Source organism: Ovis aries, chromosome 11 (assembly GCF_016772045.2).
Source record: "Ovis aries strain OAR_USU_Benz2616 breed Rambouillet chromosome 11, ARS-UI_Ramb_v3.0, whole genome shotgun sequence".
NCBI classification, from domain to species: Eukaryota; Metazoa; Chordata; class Mammalia; order Artiodactyla; family Bovidae; genus Ovis; species Ovis aries.
The window spans coordinates 54,237,305-54,256,732 of record NC_056064.1 but is presented as its reverse complement, the minus strand read 5'-3'; the positions used below and the strand labels follow the sequence as shown (position 1 = coordinate 54,256,732).

Below are 19,428 nucleotides of genomic sequence, written 5' to 3'. Positions count from 1 at the left end.
CAGCTTGTGGGATGTTAGTTCCCCGACCAAGGATTGAACCCCACTCCCTGCATTAGAAGTCAGAGTCTTAACCGCTGGACAACCAGGGGAGTCCCTGTGATCCATTTTGAATTAACTTTTATATATGATATGAAGTATGGATTGAAGTACTTTTTCCCCTTTCCTTTAAAAAAATTTTTTTTAATTTGTATTTTCTTCCCCTTTCCTTTCCTTTTTTTTTTTTTTGCATATGGTTATCAAGTGATCCGTGACCATTTGTTGAAAAGACAGTCCCTTCCTCCACTGAAATGTCTTTGCATCTTTGTCAGAAATCAATTGACCCCATGTGTGTGGGTCTATTTTTGGACTCTCTCTTCTGTTCTATTGATCTATCTGTCTAACTAGATGCCAGCATCACAGTCTTGATTACTGTAGCTTTGTAATAAGTCTCGAGATAAATCTGCTCACTTTCTTTGTCTTTTTCAGTTATTTTGTCTGTTCTAGGTCCTTGCATTTCCAACATTTCCAAATGAGTTTTAGAATTAGTTTGTCAATTTCTATAAAAATGCCTGCTGGGATTTTAATTGCGATTTCATTGGTTCCTTTTTTTTTTTTCTTTTTGAGTTAGGGGTACTTCTAGAAAGTGAATATGAAAAATCATATAAATAATTTGAGGTCAAGAATAATGTTCTCTTCCTCCAGAGAGGATTTTCTTTTATTGTTGGCTTAGAACAGAGCCCCTTGCAATCCCAGATTGCCTTTAAAAAAAAAATTTTTTTTTGCCATGCTTTGGTTTTTCCTGTAGTCATGTATGGATGTGAGAGTTGGACTGTGAAGAAGGCTGAGCGCCGAAGAATTGATGCTTTTGAACTGTGGTGTTGGAGAAGACTCTTGAGAGTCCTTTGGACTGCAAGGAGACCCAACCAGTCCATTCTGAAGATCAACCCTGGGATTTCTTTGGAAGGAATGATGCTAAAGCTGAAGCTCCAGTACTTTGGCCACCTCATGTGAAGAGTTGACTCATTGGAAAAGACTCTCATGCTGGGAGGGATTAGGGGTAAGAGGAGAAGGTGACGACAGAGGATGAGATGGCTGGATGGCATCACTGACTCTATGGACGTGAGTCTGAGTGAACTCCAGGAGATGGTGATGGACAGGGAGGCCTGGCATGCTGCGATTCATGGGCTCACAAAGAGTCAGACACGACTGAGCAACTGAACTGACTGAATTGAATGGCATATAGGATCTTAGTTCCCCAATCAAGGATTGAACCTACATCCCCTGCACTGGAAGAGTGGATTCTTAACCACTGGACCACCAGGGAAGTCCCCTAGATCACCTTAATCAGTGATAGTGATTGAGACCATTTTAAAAGAATTTAGCCTCTGTTACTCTTGCCTGGAAAATCCAATGGACGGAGGAGCCTGGTGGGCTATAGTCCATGGGGTCGCAAGGAGTTGGACACGACTGAGCAACTTCACTTTCACTTTTCACTTTTATGCACTGGAGAAGGAAATAGCAACCAACTCCAGTGTTCTTGCCTGGAGAATCCCAGGGACAAGGGAGCCTGGTGGGCTGCCATCTATGGGGTCGCACAGAGTCGGACACGACTGAAGCAACTTAGCAGCAGCAGCAGCAGCAGCAGCAGCAGCAGCAGCAGCAAGAGTGTTTCTAGTTCTGGTCTACCCTTTCATCTGTGATGTAATTCCTCAGAATTCCAACCTAAAGTGTAGTTTCCATCAACGGTTCCTATCTTTAGCAGGCCTTGAACTTAGACTTTCATCTCCCAGGTCTGCTCAGCTGCCTAGATCCTGCCCTTGGAATCAGCGGGTGGGCCCCCCAGGAGGAAAACCAAACCCAACACTGGCCTCAACAATCTCTTTTCCTCTTTCTCCCAGGTCTTGCCTTCCTAATTTTTCATTCTTTGTTAGATTTTCAGGGCCATCTTAGGTGTTTTCCCTGTCTTTCCTGATCGTTCTCAGAGACAGGGCTGATCTGCATTACCCAAAGCGGAAGGCCTCTTTGTGAAAAACTTATGCACTTTGAGTTTCAAAATGTGAATTGTTAATTATTTTAATATTTGTTGATAACATTCTTCAAGAGCTGTGGTTTATAAACTAAACCTGGGCTGGAGCTTCTGGTGGTCTGACTTCATGCTGGCTGGTAGGACAGGGGGAACCATGGGTTCTTTTCCTCTGACCCATTGATCTGCTGGGAACCAACTCTCCCTGAAAAGAACTCCAAGCCCCACCCTGATTCATGATCTTGTAGCTACTTTCCCTTCAACTTATCCCTTCCTTTCTTCTGCAAGCCTCAAAAAAACTCTAAAAAATAGAACCCAGCAGCCAATCCCATGCTTATTCCTATTGAGGTCCTACACTGACTGCAGCTCCCAGCTCAGAACCTGGGCCATAGGGTCAGATGGGTGTCCAGGCGCTGAGGTGTGATCTACTCGCCCATGCTGCACACCTCTGCAGAGATCCTCAGAGGTCATCAGAGTTCAGAGGAGGCCAAGTAGCTCCATTTGCTGTTCAGTCACTAAGAGTGTCCGACTCTTTGTGACCCCATGAACTGCAGCACGCCAGGCTCCCCTGTCCTTACTGTCTCCTGCTCAAACTCATGTCCATTGAGTTGATGGTGCCATTCAACCATCTCATCCTCTGTTGTCCCCTTCTCCTTCTGCCCTCAGTCTTTCCCAGCATCAGTGTCTTTTCCAGTGAATCAGCTCTTCTCATCAGGTGGCCAAAGTATTGGAGCTTCAGCTTCAGCATCAGTCCTTCCAGTGAATATTCAACGTTGATTTCCTTTTGGATTGACTAGTTTGATCTCCTTGCTGTCCCAGGGCTCTCAAGGGTCTTCTCCAGCACTATAATTCAAAAGCATCAGTTTTTTGGTGCTTAGCCTTCTTTATGGTCCAACTCTCACATCCATACATGACTACTGGAAAAGCCATAGCTTTGACTAGACAAACTTTTGGATGCAATTGGATGTTGGTTTCTATGGGAGACGTGGAAGACAACAGGTCCATGGCTAAACAGGCCTAGGGCTCCTGGTCTAGTCCAACCTCTGCAACTCACAGATAAAGAAATTGAGGTCCAGAGAGGAGAGGAGGTGTCTTCAAGGTCACACAGCTGATTAGGGACCAACCTGACACTGGGCCCATGTTTTCTGACTTCCCGACCAGGGATGTCTCTTCAGTGGGCTCTGCCATCTCTGGTCAGAGCAAGGCCCCCATCTCTTCCTCCTCCTCTTCCAGGGGAAGGAGAAGTTCTTGAGCATTCTGAACAAGTACATGGAGATCCACGGCACCGTGTACTACGAGAGCCAGCGGCCCCCCGAAGTCCCGGCCTTTGTGAAGAACCACGGCCTCTTGCCGCAGCCTGAGTTCCAGCAGCTGCTGCGCAAGGCCAAAGTGAGCCCCACCCCCTCCTCCATCCTCACCCCGGCCCGGCCATAGACGCCCAGGAGGCTGCCCGTCCATGCTTGCCACATCTGGCACTGTCACTCATGCCCCTTTCTACATGTGGACATGCCCCAGCACACTCTGCTGCCCTGAACCTCGTGTCCAGGCCTCCTAGGTGCTGGTCGGAGCCAGGATTAGAGATAGGGATACCCATCAGGGAAAGAGCTGAATGGGGTTCAGTGATGGGAAAAAAGAGTTGGGCTTCCCGCCTGCTGCCCCTTAACACCAGTCCAGCTGACTTTTGGGTCAGGCATGGATTTCAGAACCACTGAGTGGGTAGAAAGACTGGCCAGGGGCAAAAGGAGGAGGAGCAGCCAGGCTAGAGTTCCATCTGACTGCTTCTGGAAGTCCCTGAACTGTGTCCTTGGAGCATGATCCTGCTGTGGGCTCTGAAGTGTCAGCTGAACCTGAAGGGACTCTTTCCAGCTGCTAGGTCCTTTCCTAATCTGACCATAGCTCCTTTCCTTAGGCATCTTGGGTATGTGTGGTGTGTATATGTTGGGGTGGAAAGAAGATACCTTTTTGCAGTGAGCAACCCAAACAACCTTACATGGCAACCCCAGATTCAGAATCACTTATATCATCTTCCAGGGGCCAGCCCTATGAGCACCCCTCCTAGTGCAAGTCAGGTGCTGAATGAATGTCTTTTGGGTGAGTGAGTAAAGCTGTCCTTTGAGGTCAACTGTAGGAGTGGCCTGAAGCCTTGTAAGCTTGGGAACCCTTGTTCTTCTCTTTTTCTCACCAAATCATAGTCTTTGGAGCAGGAAGAAGCCATTGATATTACCTAATTAGACCTCCTCGTTTCACAGTGGCCAAGGCACACAGCTGGCCTGTGCTCTCTACTGCCCCAGTTGCCTCCTGTGAATGTCCTGAGCCCAACCTCACCCCCAGCTTCTCGGGGTCCCTGGGCTGTGATACCCAACCTTCCCTGATCACCATTCCTCCTTGGTTCTTCAGCTCTTCATAGGGTTTGGCTTTCCCTATGAGGGCCCTGCCCCCTTGGAGGCCATCGCCAACGGCTGTGTCTTCCTGCAGTCCCGGTTCAGCCCGCCCCACAGCTCCCTCAACCATGAGTTCTTCCGGGGCAAGCCCACCTCCAGAGAGGTGAGTGGGAAGGGCTTGAGCCCACATCCAGGGGCTCTGAGATGGGACCCCAAAGTTCCTGGAAGGGGAAGACTGAAGCCTGGGGTGAAGGAGAGATGGCCCAGATGGGTGGGGGCACCTCCCCTTCGCCCAGCCCAGCTTGGCAGCGCAGGGAGGAGCCGCCTGTCTCTGTGCCCTGGGTAGGTATTCTCCCAGCATCCCTATGCAGAGAACTTCATTGGCAAGCCCCACGTGTGGACCGTCGACTACAACAACTCAGAGGAGTTTGAAGCAGCCATCCAGGCCATCATGACAACCCAGGTGAGGCTCGGATCCAGTCAGGACCGCCAATATCCTATACTTTGGGTCTTTGCTATAATTGGAAAAAGATGCTTCTCTTGGTGAATTCAGACTCGCAGGCCTGGATCGGCAAATTTGTGCAGGGGCCCCACTCGCCAACTTGGATGTGTGTGTGTGTGTCGAGGAAGCGGAGGCGGAAATCTGCTTTTGTGCAGTGGGCAGCCTGCACAACCTTCCATGGCAGCCCTGGATCCAGAATCACTAATTGAATGTCTTAGGAGGCCAGGTCCTGTTAGCACAAGTTAGGTGCAGGGTGGTTTCCAGGATGAATGCGTGAAGGTTTTTTGGACTCTTGGTGTCTCTGTGGCCTTGGGCAGCACATCTCAGTGCACCCAGATCACCTGGGATCTTATTAAAGCACAGGTTGATTTAGCAGGTTGGGTGGGGCTGAAGCCCTGCCTTTCAAACCAGATCTGTGGTGGCGTTGGTGGCGCCACCTTTGGGTAGCAAGTGGGTGGAGCATTTGTGTTTCCTCCATCAAAAGTGTTGGTGTGTGTGGGGTTGGGGGGGATGCACTTGTGTATGGGAGGGGGCAGGGAGGGGCTTGTGCAGCTCACCTCCTCTGCTGGCACCTTTGGCATCTGAGAGCTCCCTGTGTGCTCTCATGATCCCTGTATATAGAGAAGAGGTCAGACAGTGTGAACGGGTTGGGGGTGGGGGGTTTCTGCTCGCCACAGTCCCTCTGGACCCACTTCTTGGGGTAGCTCAGACCCCAAGCTGAGCCAAAGTAACCACTCCTGCTGGGTCCTCTTCCCTGCCCAATACCACGTTGTTCGTTCATTGAGTGTGCCCTCCCTGGGGGGATGTGCAGCTCAGGGTGGGCTTGTGGCAGAGTCAGAGAGCATGTGGAGCAGGGGCTCTACAAGCGAGAGCCATGCCCAGAAGGACGCCCAGCTGCCTGGGGAGCTGGGGGCCCTGCTAGCCTCGGGGCAGAGGCCAGCAGGCATAGATCCCGCTATGGTCTTAAATGCTTAGCTCTGGGTCCAGAGTTCTGCCTGGTTGTCCTGACTACAGGCCGGTTTGTGTTTGTTTGTTTTTTCTTTTTCGGGGGGGGGGGGGGGGCCCACACCATGTGGCTTGTGGGATCTTAGTTCCCTGAACAAGGATTGAATCCCATGTCCTAACCATTGGACTGCCAGGTTGGCATTTTTTTTAACATCCTCCTGCCTCCCATGGATCAGTCCCTCCCACTCAGCCCTCTGCCCACTTAGCCCACCCTCTCAGCAAATGGCCGCAGAGAGTCCCTGCCTCCTGCACCCGCTCCCTGCCTCTACCTACTATACCCTCATCCTTCCCTCCTGAGCGGGTGTGATTGTTTCTTTAGAGAAAGTGCCAAAGAAACTGCCATGTTACTGCCTAGGCACACCTCCAGTTGTAGCGGACATGGCCAGGTTGACCTGTGAAGTGAATTTCAGGACCCTCCATCAGTGGTGCGGGGAGAGCCCTCTGCCCCCTTCTGAAGCATCCACTTAAGCAAATCCTCCTCTGTTGGGAGTTCCTCCAGGTCACAGACTGAGACTGGGTTCTTCCAGGAGCTGTCCCCAGACAGGGGTTTGACTACAAGTAGTTTTTTGAGGGGGGAGGTGGTGATCCCAAGAAGGAAGGTTCTAGAGTGACAGTGAGTCAGGGTGTGTTATGGAGGTTACCCCTGACTGCAGTCACCTGGTGCCCAGTGCTAGCGGGGACCTCTGAGAGGCGGGGTACTCAGATCCCAAATTGTCCTGAGAAATGAGGAAACCGAGGTGTTCCTCCCCCAGCTCCATCCATCGCTGGATGGGTAGGGGTGCAGGAGGGAGTCAGCTCTCAACACTGGGCTGAATAGGCACCTCCACGGAAGGTATGGGGAAGGGTGCTATCCTGGAGGAAACCCCCCACCTTCTTCCCGTTCCCTCTGCCCACCCCTTGCCAAAGCAATCATCTAATGCTTCCACCCAGAGGTGGGGGCAGAGGCGGGGGTGAGAGGGGGACCTCTGAAGGCTTTTGTCCACCTCCAGGCCGCAGGCCCTGCCCCACTTCCAGGATCCCTCCCTTGAGAGAAACTCAGTGAGTGAGATCCCAGCCCTGTGGACACGGTGTTCCCAGCTGCAGACCTAAAAATGGGGGAGTGGGGGTGGTCTGTGCATGTGAGCCCGTTCATCTATTCACGCGTTATTTCTGGTTGGACACACAAGAAACTGATAACGTGGCTGCCCCCGGGAAGGGTCTGGGCATCTGGGGTCAGAGGAAAACTTCCTTTGCCTTGTTTTCTCTTGATTTTTAAAAAACATGAACATCTGTTTAATTGTGTTAATTAGTTAATTAAAAATCACAGGAACATAAGGGTCCAGGAACTAAGGTATTGCAGATTCACCAGGCTGACTCTTGCAGCTGGACTCCAAACCAGCCTGAGGCCCTTCTGCCTTTAACCACCCCCACTCCTACCCCACCTCCCAGTTAATGCAATGCCTAGAAGGGGTTTAAAAGGCAGACTCTTGGGCCTGTCCCTGGCTTCAGATTTCAAAGGATTAGTGTGGCTTGGAGTCTGTGTTTTACTTTTTTTTTTTTTTTTTTAATTTGTTTATTTTAATTGGAGGCTAATTACTTAACAATATTGTGGTGGTTTTTGCCATACATTGACATGAATCAGCCACGGGTGTACATGTGTCCCCCATCCTGACCCCCATCCTCCTACCTCCCTCCCCATCCCATCCCTCTGGGTTGTCCCAGATCACCGGCTTTGGGTGCCCTGTTTCATGCTTCGAACTTGGACTGGAGTCTGCATTCTAAACAAGCCCCCTGGGTAAATCTGATCATCCTAGTTTAGAAAACAGAGATAGCTGGCAGAAGCTCAGAGAGCGAATGAGGGCCGCCATCAGGGGACACAGCTTCTTCTGCGAGTTGTGGGGCCTTTTGCAGGGAGAGGGAGCGGAAGGGGCCGAGAGGGACCTGAGGCATCAGCCCTGCGGCCCCCACCCTTTGCCTGCCACTGTCCCCCCAACAGGCTGCGAGGAGGCTCCAGGTGGGGGCTCTTTTCAGGTCTCTCAGCCTCCGTGGGTTTGCCCTTCAAGCATCTCTCTGTCCAGGGTGAGGCCACTCGAGGTGAGGGGAGGGAGAGGAGGGGCAGGTAGGTGGGGGGAGGGACGCCTGCTTTCTCCCTGCCCGCCGTTCTCATTATCACAGGCCGGTAATTCCAGCAGGACCAGCACCTGCCATTCTGTGAGACAGATCGCTGTGCACACCTGTAATTAGACCTAATGGGGGTAATTTCCAGGCAGGCTGGCTCGTCCGGTGGGAGATTCGCGGCAGGTGGGACGTGGCTGCTCTGAAAGGTCCCCTCATTCGGGGGGGGCTGCGGCTTTGAATCACCGCGTGATGGGCTTCAAACCACGAGGGGGATAACTCGGCGGCTGCTGCTAGAGCAGGCACTGACATTTGGAGGGGAAGTCTCTTCTTCGGGGGGTTTATTTAAAACCAGGACTTGAAGCCTTGTAGCCGAGGCGACTGGGGAACTGCTAGGGCAGCAGCTGGCGACGGGGCCTCGGCGGCCAGCAGCTCAGGCTGGGACTGACTGTGCAGAGCTCAGGGCTGAAAAGCTGTGCTGGTCGATGGGCTGTGAAGAATGTGGCTGGGTGTGGACCCGGGGAATTCTCTGGGACCCCGGAACTGCCCCTGGGTTAAGGACTCCAGCTCACAGTGCAGTTGAAGTGAGGACTGGGGCAAGGTCAGATGGGAGGGGTCTTGTCCTGAGACTCGGTCCTGGTGGCGGCTGCCGCTTCCCAAGACCCTCCTCAGCTTGATGTCGGGCATGTCCCCCTGGCCAGAGGGCTCAGGATGGGCCTGCAGCCCCTCGAGGTGGGGTCTCCTGGAGGCAGGATTGGGCTCTGACTCCACCTCTGATGATGAGGAAGGGCAGGTGCGGGGGGAGTGTGGCCTCGAGCAGACCTGCAGGATTTCACTACCAGGGCTGAAGCTACCTGATTTCTGGCGCTGCTGGCTGGGAAATGGCATTAACAGGAGGTGGGCTGGCTGGGTGTGGTGCCCCCCCTACACACACACACACATGGGGAGTGGGGCATGGGTGTTGAAGACTAAAACAGATCTTTCTCTGAGTCTGAGATGGACTATCTCCCAGGTCAGCCTGCTCTTGCCTCCTGCCCACCTGGCCGATCTTTCCTCCAAGCTGGCTTTGTGCTGGGCCACCGGGGGGTTGGTGTAAACAGGGCAGGGGTGGTCAGGCGAGAAGAGTGGAGGAGAGGTGGGGGTCCCCACTCCCGGGAGGCAGGTGCCTCATCACTTCCTCTCTCTGTTCCCTTCACTTCTCGGGCCCCAGCTGCCAAATCCATCTGCTCCCATCAGCCCCAGTGTGTGCTGCTCTGTAACTTTGATATTTAGATGGACGGTGTGTGGCCTCCGTTTGGGGCACCTAGTTCATGGAGCTCCCAGGTGCCTGATCTGGGCAGGAAGCTTCACAGATGTGATCTCATTCCATCAGACTGAGAGATGCTCTGGGTTTCTTTGCGTGAACCTTCCACATCTTGGGCAGGACACAGGCAGAGCTGGGATGCTTTTCCGTCCTATGACTACTTCCCCAGTGAGGACTGTGTTCCGGGCAGTGGGTGAGGCATCAGGGATTCGATGGTGAACAAGTCATGGTCCCAGAGTGCATGGGGCTCCTAACCTGAGGCAGACAAGGGACACATCAGAAATGATGACACAGGAGCCAGTTCTACACTGGGGAAGCCTGGGGTGGGGGCCAAGGAAAGTGGTCTTTTAACAGGAGTTAAACAGGAGGTGGTACTCTGGGTCTGCTTCCTGGAGGAGGTGACATCTAAGCTATGCTGTGCTTCGTCACTGTCATGTCTGACTCTTGGTGACCCCGTGGCCTGTAGCCCACCAGGCTCCTCTGTCCATGGGGATTCTCCAGGCAAGAAGACTGAAGTGGGTTGCCATGCCCTCCTTCAGGGCACCTTCCCAACCCAGGGATCGAACCCAGGTCTCCCGCATTGTGGGCAGATTCTTTACTGAGCCACCAGGGAAGCCCAAGGATACTGGAGTGGGTAGCCTATCCCTTCTCCAGGGGAAGTTTTTGACCCAAGAATCAAACCAGGGTCTCCTGCGTTGCAGGCGGATTCTATACCAGCTGAGCTGAGCCACCAGGGAAGCAAAGAATACTAGCGAAGGTTGTCATTTCCTCCTCCAGATGAACTTCCTGACCCAGGGATTGAACTCATGTCTCCTGCCAGTGGATTCTTTACCACTGAGCCACCGGGGAAGGAGAGGATGAATCCAGGGGTTGGCTCAGAAAGAGCAGACATCACAGCCCAAATGGAGATGGAACAGTGAGCTTTAGGGAAAGAGGAAAAACTTGGTGTAGCTGGAAGAGAGCCAAGGAGAGATGAGCTGTCCTGAGCCCCTGGGGGCACTGCGGGGTGCACTGAGGAGCAGGGCATTTGAGTGGATGGAGTGGTCGGCTCACTGGGTGCAGGATGCCTGAGCCCCCAGATCTCTGCTCCCAGAGCTGAGCGGCCAGGTCTGGGGAGCCCCAGGGTTTCTCCTGACCCATGTGTCTGCCTGTCTCTCCCACAGGTGGACCCCTACCTGCCCTACGAGTACACATGTGAGGGGATGCTGGAGCGAATCCATGCCTACATCCAGCACCAGGTGTGTGGGTCCCCCACCCTCTGTCTCTGGGGTGGGATGGCTCCAGAGTCTGAGGACCCACCTCTGCCTGGGGTGCAGGGTGCTTTAAACCCCCAGTCTTTCTCCAGCCTGTTTTCTTCCCTGTGAAGGGTGGAGATGGACTGTTGGGGGGACAACAGTACTACTCAGAGACCAGGCCTGGAGCGCCCCTCTCCTGGACCCCCAGCTCTAGCATCCCAGCCTCCATATCATAGCATGGAAATCCAAATACTTTTATTTTTCATTTTATTATAAAGCTGTTTAAAAGTTTGGTAGCAAGTGAGGGGGAAGTAGGGAGTAGGTTGAGTCGGCGGGAGAGAGGCACCCCAATTTTCCTCCTAACTCTGCTTTCCTCCCGGCAGGACTTTTGTGTAGACCCGGCTCCTGCCCCACCTGGGGCCCGAGCCCCGCAAAGCCCCTTCATCCTGGCTCCCAATGCCACCCATCTCGAATGGGCCCACAACACCAGCTTAGCCCCGGGGGCCTGGCCCCCAGTGCACTCTCTCCGGGCCTGGCTGGCTGCCACGGGGAGGGCCTGCACGGACGCCTGCCTGGACCACGGGCTGATCTGTGAGCCCTCGTTCTTCCCCTTCCTCAACAGCCAGGACGCCTTCCAGAAGTGAGTGAGCCCCCTGCCTGACCTGGCCCAGCTGACCTCACCTGTAGCCTGTCACTCCCTTGACCACCTTGCCCCCTGGCCTGCCAGCAAGGGTGAGGGGGACTCAGTGCTTCCCAGAGAGGAAGGATCTGGAAAGGACCTTCCAGGCAGGTTTCCACATTGCAGCTCTACACCCTTGGCAAAGCCTCAGACCCCTGCCCAGCCTGTCTGGGCATCTTCTAGGTCCAGGCCGCAGAAACTGCCTGATTCCTCCTGATGCGTCAGCCTGTGGCCCTGCCCTCCTGCCCACTGTCAGGAGCTGCCCACCCAGCATTTCTCCCAGCGCCTCCTAGAAACATCCCTGGGTCTGGAATGGGTGGGCTGGGGCAGGGGGAATGGGCAGTGTCCACTGAGTGACCGCCTCCGGTGGTGCCCACCCAGGCTGCAGGTGCCCTGCGATGGCATTGAGTCAGAGATGAACCACCTGTACCCGGCCTTCGCCCAGCCCGGCCAGGAGTGCTTCCTGCAGAAGGAACCTCTGCTCTTCAGCTGCGCCGGCTCCAGCACGAAATATCGGCGGCTCTGCCCCTGCCGAGACTTCCGCAAGGGCCAGGTGGCCTTGTGCCAGGACTGTCTGTGAGGGTGACCACCCGGCTGGCCCTCCCTACCGCAGGAGAAAGCACCAGCAGATTCCGAGCTCCAGTGACCCTCCCTCCCCTAGACGCCCCCGAACTGAAGCCTTCTTCCTTGACCAGGACGTGGGCAGGGCAGATTGGTGCATAGGTCTAGGGAGGGGGGAGACTCTGCCAAGTACCTGGTGCCCACCCTCGGCAGGCTCCTTGTGCTCCTCCCAGGGGCACATGGCAGCGCAGTGGCCAAGCAGCTGGGGGTTGGTGCAAGCGTCCCACTGAATGACCCAGGAGCAGGTGGTCAGAGGCCCCTTGCTCTGTGCAAGACCAGATCTGAACCAGATGGAGAGAAGGCTCTTGTCCTTCTTGGGACCAGGAGGGGCCCTCTGGGTATACAACAGAGGAAGCGGGGTGATGCTTGCTCGATGGCCCATTGAACGGTCCACAGAGTGGGGAGTGATGTGTGAGGGGTCAACCTTGTCCCTCTGGAGCTGTTTGCAATATGGGCAGAAAGGATGGGGGGCCTGAGGGAAGGCCAGGCTGGGAGACCCTGTTTATGCCTCCTATTAGCTTTCCCAAACTCCTTCTCCCCTCCACATTTGGGGACTAGAGTCAGAGGCTGCAGGGACCACCTGGACCCTGGGTTGAATTGTCTCCTTCTTGCTTGTTCCAACTCTCTTCACTTTGGGCATTTCCTGAAACCTCCCCCAGCATGACTGCAACTCCAGACCGTGGACTTGCTTCCAAAGCCTCAGGCCCTGCCCCACCCCCCAAGCATCTTTCGTAGGCTTGGGATGGACCTTCATCCCCACAGCACACCTGGCCTATTTCCTGGCTCCCCAGGCCTGCTACCCCGTTGTGCCCTCCCACCCCATCAATGCTGCATCTGCATCCCTACCTCCAGCTTCCTCCAGCCTCAGACCTCCTCTGGATCCAGCTGTCCATCCATCTTTGTGTGGCATGCCTTCCCTTTCACCCTGAGCCCAGAGCCCTGCTTGAGGAAAAAGACCAGGACTTCAGAAACACTGCCACCCCACCCCAGTTAATTTTTAATCCCAGTCCCTTTCTGGCAACCTGCCCCACCCACCTAGGCCTGCCCCTCCACCCTTTCGGGGAGGCAGCCACAGGGCGCTGAGTCCAGAGAAGGGGGACTAGCTCTGCTGTGGGCCTGAGGGTGGACACCTCCCATCAGAGAGCCCTCTTGGCCTGGGTGGCCCCTGTGGCCACAGAAACTCAGTAGCCACCAAGGACCTGACCTGTCGGGGGAAAGCAATAGAGACACTCTTTTCTCTCTCTCTTTTTTTAAAGATTTATTTCTTGAAATAATAAATATTTTATTGGGATGTGAGGTGCAGAGGAGGAGTTGTGCTATTTCTCATCTTTTTCCTGGGATGCCCAGGCCTGGAGGAGGAGTGGAGTGTGAACACCCAGGGTAGGGGGCAGATATCTGGGGCCCGTGAGCCCCTCCTGCACATTGTCACTCCATCTACAAGGTTGGTGCTGTGTCAGGCTGCTCAGATGAAATCCCTACAGGTGTCAGAAGTCCATGGGCCACTCTAACCACCCCAGCACTGTGACTTTAGGGACTCTGCTTGACCAGCAGGCTGTACCCAGTTCTGTCTGCCTGGGTCTGGCCTCTGCTGGCTGTGCTTGCTGTGAAGTCAGAGAATAGAAATGCATTTTGATGAGAATCTCTGAGCTGGATCGTGATAAGATGACTGACTAGGGGAGGGAGGTCAAGACAGCAGGGGGAAAAGATGAGTTCATCTCAACGAACACATCAAAAATACATGTACACGTGGAACAATTCTCACAGAAAACCAGCTGAAAGCTGACAGAAGATCCTTCACAACCAAAGCTGCAAGAAAGATCCGCATGTAACTGGGTAGGACAGGGGGGAAAAAAAAACCAGGATGGAATCTGGACCCCTGGGAGGGAGCTGTGAAAAAGGAACGGGTCCCTCATCCTGGAAACCTCCTTTGCCATTTGGAGGCCTACTGGGCAGACAAGGAGCTGGAATGGCTTGGTCTTTGCTCAAGAGGACTGTGCAGGTACTGCCTTGCTGCCAGGCAGGGCAGAAAGAGACCAGCACTGGCAGCTGTCACATCGCTGTACTTCCCAACCTGAAACACGCTCCTGCCAGTATGTGCAGGGTGTGCAGTAGATGGGGTTTCAGCTGATGGACCCAGGGAGAAGGCTCGATTTAGCTGTGCAGAAACAGCCCAAAAGTCGTCTAGGCCACCATTGTTAATACATATAAGATGGGCCATGAGTCTGCCATAGGACCCTCCACTGTCAGTTTGCTCAGACAGAACATGGCTACAGTGGCCGTGGACTTTGTGAGAGGGGCAGGGCTGACATCTGAGCCTATTATCAGTGTTCCCTCGGTAGAGGCGAGTCCAGGATGGGTCCAGCAGCAACAGACTTCGTTGATATGCACAGCAGGTAGTGGGCAGCATCACAGAATTTCATGTCCCCTGTGGACAGCCCCTGAGGAGGAATACACAAGGGTTTCTTCCCAGTAGGAGCACTTCATTTCTACCTACCTCACATTGCAGCTTAAAGCCAGACCTGGGGTTTATTATTCCAATGACCGGGGAACAGACCCTGCCCCCAACAGGGCTGTGACAACCACAGAGCAAAGAGGCTGCCCCACCCAACATCCAGTGTAGGCTGTGGTCTCCCCAACACCAAACATACTCCCCATCAAGAGGACAATGGCCAGCACACCCTGAGGAAAGACGTAGCAGGCACCCACATCCAAAACAGCCCTCACACCAAAAATATTGGATTCACACAGTCTACGCAGGGTTACCAGAGAGCAAAAACATACAAAACAATCACAAAAAAAACTAGAAAGAAAGAACTCAAGCCCAATACAAGAGAAAACCATCAGGACACTAAAGCAAAAGAATAAAGAAGAACTAGGAAGTCAACTAGAAAACAAGGTTTGAAATGGCAATAAATACACACTTGTCAATAACTATTTTCAATGTCAGTGGACTAAATGCTCTCAAAAGACATAGCATGGGGACCTTCCTGGTGGTCCAGTGGTTAAGAATCTGCCTGCCAGTGCAGGGAACATGGGTTTGATCCCTGATATAGGAAGATCCCACATGCTGCAAGGCAGCTAAGCCTGTGTGGCAACTACTGAGCCCATGCATCAAAACAACTCAAGCCCTTGTGCCCTAGAGCCTGTGTTCTGCAAGAAGAGAAGCCACCGCAGAGAAGAACAGGCCCTGCAAGCAGCAACAAAGACCCAGCACAGCCGTAAATAAATCATTTCTTTCCTTTTCCAGTGCTCATGGAATATTCTCTAGGATAGGCCACAAAGTATAATACAAAATAAGCCTCAACAAATTTAAGAGAATAGGAATTATTTCAAGCATCTTTTCTGACCACAATCGTATGAAACTAGAAATCAACCACTGAAAGAAAAATGAGAGAAAAAGAGATTACATGGAGACTAAGCGACATGCTACTAAAAAATAATGGGCTGACAATGAAATCAAACAGGAAATCAGAAAATACTTCGAGACAAATGACAACGAAAACAAAAACCTATGGGATGCAACTAAAGCAGTTGTAAGAGGGACTTCATAGAGATACAGGCCTTCCTCAAGAAACAAGAAAAATCTCAAATAAACAACCTAATCTACCACCTAAAAGAACTTAGAAAAAGAAGAACAAAAGCCCCAAAGTCAGCAGAATGAAGGAAATAATGAAGATTAGAGAGTAAATAAATGAAATAGAGATTTAAAAAAAAAGCAAACAGAAGATCAGTTCAGTTCAGTTGCTCAGTTGTGTCCGACTCTGCGACCCCATGAACTGCAGCACGCCAGGCCTCCCTGTCCATCACCAACTCCCGGAGTCCACCCAAACCCATGTCCACTGAGTCAGTGATGCCATCCAACCATCTCATCCTCTGTCGTCCCCTTCTCCTCCTGCCCCCAATCTTTCCCAGCATCAGGGTCTTTTCAAATGAGTCAGTTCTTTGCATCAGGTGGCCAAAGTACTGGAGTTTCAGCTTCAACATCAAACCTTCCAGTGGACACCCAGGACTGATCTCCTTTAGGATGGACTGGTTGGATCTCCTTGCAGTCCAAGGGACTCTCAAGAGTCTTCTCCAACACCACAGTTCAAAAGCATCAATTCTTCGGCACTCAGCTTTCTTTGTAGTTCAACTCTCACATCAAAACCATAGTCTTGACTAGATGGACAGAAGATCAATAAGATTTTTATGGAAGGATTAAAAAAACTGATGACCTTCTAGCCAGGTTCAGCAACAAGAAAACAGAGAGAACCCAAATAAACAAAATGAGAAATGAAAGAGGAGAAATGACAACTGATCTCGCAGAAATAAAATCATAAGAAAACACTATAAACATTTATATGTCAACAAATTGGACAACCTAGAAGAAATGGGCAAGTTTCTAAAAGCATACAGCCTGACAAAATTAAGTCAAGAAGAAACAGATAATTTGAACAGACTGACTTCTAGAAGTGAGATAGAATTTGTAATTTAATAAAACAAAAAACTCCCTGTAAACAAAAGTCCAGGACCGGATGGTTTCACTGGAGAATTCTAAAAAAAACATACAAAGAATTTACACCAATCCTCATACTATTCCAAAAGACTGAAGAGGGGGGAACACTCCCAAAGTCATTCTATGAAACCACAGTCACCCTGATGCCAAAACCAGACAAAAAACACTAGAAAAGAAAATTATAGGCCAATATCTTTGATGAATATAGGTATAAAACTCCTCAACAAAATATTAGCAAATGAACCCAATGATATATAAAAAGGATCATAGGCCATGATCAAGTTGGCTTCATTCCAGAGTTGCAAGGATGATTCAACATACACAAATGTGATACACCACCTCAACAAGATACAAAATCCACACAGTCATCCCATTAGACATGGTGTATATGATGTCACTTACATGTATTTAAAAATAATAAAAGTGAATTTGTTTACAGAATTGAAAGAGACAAAGAAACTTGTGGTTACCAACAGGGAAAGGATAGAGGAGAGAGAAATTAGGAGTATGAAGTTAACAGATACACACTGCTACCCAGATGGCGCTAGTGGTAAAGAATCGCCTGCCCATAAAGGGGACAGAGGTTTGATCCCTGGGTTGGGAAGATCCCCTGGAGGAGGGCATGGCAACCCACTCCAGTATTCTTGCTTAGAGACTCCCATAGACAGAAGAGCTATGACCCTATGGTTCATAGGGTCACAAGAGCGGACATGACTAAAGCAACTTAGCCTGCACACACATAACATAAAATAGATAATAAGGATTTACTGTACAGTACAAAGAATGACAACATCTTGTAATAATCTGTAATAGAAAATCTTAAATATATATATATATATATAACTGAATCATTTTGCCGTACACTTGAAACTAATATAGTATTGTAAATGAGCTAGACTTCAATTTAGAAAAAAAAAAGACCAATATTTCCTGGGTATTTATTGTGCTTCAGACACCATGCTGAGAGTTTGGTACACAATTTGTCATTTTATGTCCTTGGCCATCCTATTCGGTAGGCACTAGTTATCCCCCAGCTGATGCTCCTGAATACTTTGGCCCCCTGATGCAAAGAGCTGACTTAATGGAAAAGACCTGGATGCTGGGAAAGATTGAAAGCAGGAAGAGAAGGGGACAACAGAGGATGAGATGGTTGGATGACATCACTGACTCAATGGACATGGTTTGAGCAAGCTCTGGGAGTTGGTGATGGACAGAGAAGCCTGGCATGCTGCAGTCCATGGGGTTGCAAAGAGTTGGACATGACTGAGCGACTGAAGTGAACTGAGTTATCCCTCATTTGACAGTTGAGAAAACTGGGCAACAGAGAGTTTAAGTAACTTGCTCAAGGTCACACAGCTTGTAAGCAGTAAGATGGACACAATTTGCCTTAGAGTGAGGATCAAATGACCCAATAGAGGGATAGCCCAGCATGGTGCCCAAGTCACAGGATGTATTCATGGTTTTGCATAATTCTGTGTTTGAGATGCTCCCCTAGTTCTCAACAGGGACAATGAGCTCCCCAGACACCAACTGACCCTGTCTGGAGATGTTTGACAGTCATACCCGGGCTGGGGGAGTGGCCTGCTACCGGAAATCAGTGGGTAGAGGACAGGGACGTGCGTCAGCCTCTTGCAGTGCACAGGACAGGCCCCAGCAACGCGAACCATCCGGCCTGGAACGTTGGCAGAACCAAGGTAAGAAGCCCTGTTCTAGGCCAGTGGTTCTCAAACTCTGGCAGCACCAGAGCCATCTGACTCTGAGCTTATTAAAGCCCAGGCTGCTCTCACCCCACCGAGTTTCTGATTCAGTCTGTCTGGGGTAGGGCTTTGGGACTTGACCAAGATAATGGCCACTTGTTACAAACCACTGGTCTAGACCAACTAGGTTGCTGTTTCAGTCGCTCAGTTGTGTCCCACTCTTTGTGACCCCATGGACTGTGAGACCGCCAGGCTCCTCTGTCTGTGGGATTTCCCAGCCAAGAATACTGGAGTAGGGTAGGTGTTTTACTTATTATTAATAGGGTCTTAGTTGCAATCCCCTGATAACACAGGCCGTGGAGCATCTTTTCATATGCTTACTGGCCATCGGTATATATCTTCTTGGTGAGGTGTCTGATCAGGTCTCTTGCCCATTTCTAAGCTCTGGTTGCTTTCTTATTGTTAAGTTTTATATGTTTTGAGAGTTTTTTGTATGGGAGCCGACATTTGAATTCTCTTAAAATCTTAATGTGAGGTGGCAGGTGAAGCTAGAAGGGCAGGTGAGTGGCAGGAGAAAGAAGCCAGGCCCTGGGAAGAAACTGCAATCCCAATATAAGGCCAAACGCTAGTTTTAAGGGGGCCCTTCCTCCTTAAAACCAAAGCTGGCCACCCTTTGCTTCACCCCACCCCTGCTGAAACAGGCACGGAGTGGCCACAGGCGTGGTAAAGCCCCATCCCAGTCCTCCGTGGGGAGTGTTAGCCATCCTCACAGGCAGGATGCACTCAGACTAATTAAACCAAAATCTCTGGGTGATGCGCAGGCCTGAGAACCTCCTTCGGTGTTTCTAATATGCATCCAACGTGAACCACGGCCCTCCCCATCATGCCTGGATGGCTCCGCTCTGCTCCCTCAAGCTTCAGCTCTATTCTCAGAATCTGGGCTAGGTTGAGGGTGCTGGAGGAGGCCTCATTTAAAGGCTTACACCCCCTCCACCCCCACCCCCTGCAGTCTCCACACCCAGAGCAGCTCCTTCCTACAGCCCAGGGCTCTGGAGGCTGCCAAGCCTGGGAGTGAAGAGGGAAGAGACTGGGTCCAGCCCGGGCTTGGGGCCAAGAGAGCACACAGGCCTCAGCTGGCTCCCAGACGGAACCCTGAGTTCAAGGGCAGGAGGGAGAGTCAGGGAGGCTACTGACCAGCGCGCTTGCCAAGAACTGGGGAGGCAGGAGGGCTGCCGAGGGGCCGCGGTCTCCTCTGGTCTCTGCAGAGGGCTGGGAGGCACTCCTGCCTCCCGTTTCTCCTCCTGGTCATCAGAGACCCTCTAACCTGGGGCCGGGCCTGGCGAATTTGCCTCCCCATGTCCTGGCACCGCAGCCGCACCCCCTTTCTTTGGCTGACTCAAAGTCCCCCCACCCC

The 19,428-nt window shown here is 51.8% G+C and overlaps 1 protein-coding gene across 2 annotated transcripts in view; it reads left to right on the top strand.

Annotated features, from left to right (window-relative positions):
• Nucleotides 1-13,118, top strand: part of MGAT5B (alpha-1,6-mannosylglycoprotein 6-beta-N-acetylglucosaminyltransferase B) — a 67,673-nt gene extending 54,555 nt beyond the window's left edge. For both annotated transcript variants that reach the window (XM_042256313.2, XM_027974153.3), the window contains 6 exons: nucleotides 3,236-3,391; nucleotides 4,400-4,546; nucleotides 4,730-4,846; nucleotides 10,451-10,525; nucleotides 10,906-11,162; nucleotides 11,583-13,118. In XM_042256313.2, coding sequence (XP_042112247.1) covers nucleotides 3,236-3,391; nucleotides 4,400-4,546; nucleotides 4,730-4,846; nucleotides 10,451-10,525; nucleotides 10,906-11,162; nucleotides 11,583-11,781 — 951 coding nt within the window. In that variant the 3' untranslated portion in view covers nucleotides 11,782-13,118. The remainder of the gene's footprint in view (nucleotides 1-3,235; nucleotides 3,392-4,399; nucleotides 4,547-4,729; nucleotides 4,847-10,450; nucleotides 10,526-10,905; nucleotides 11,163-11,582) is intronic.
• Nucleotides 13,119-19,428: the final 6,310 nt, after the last annotated feature.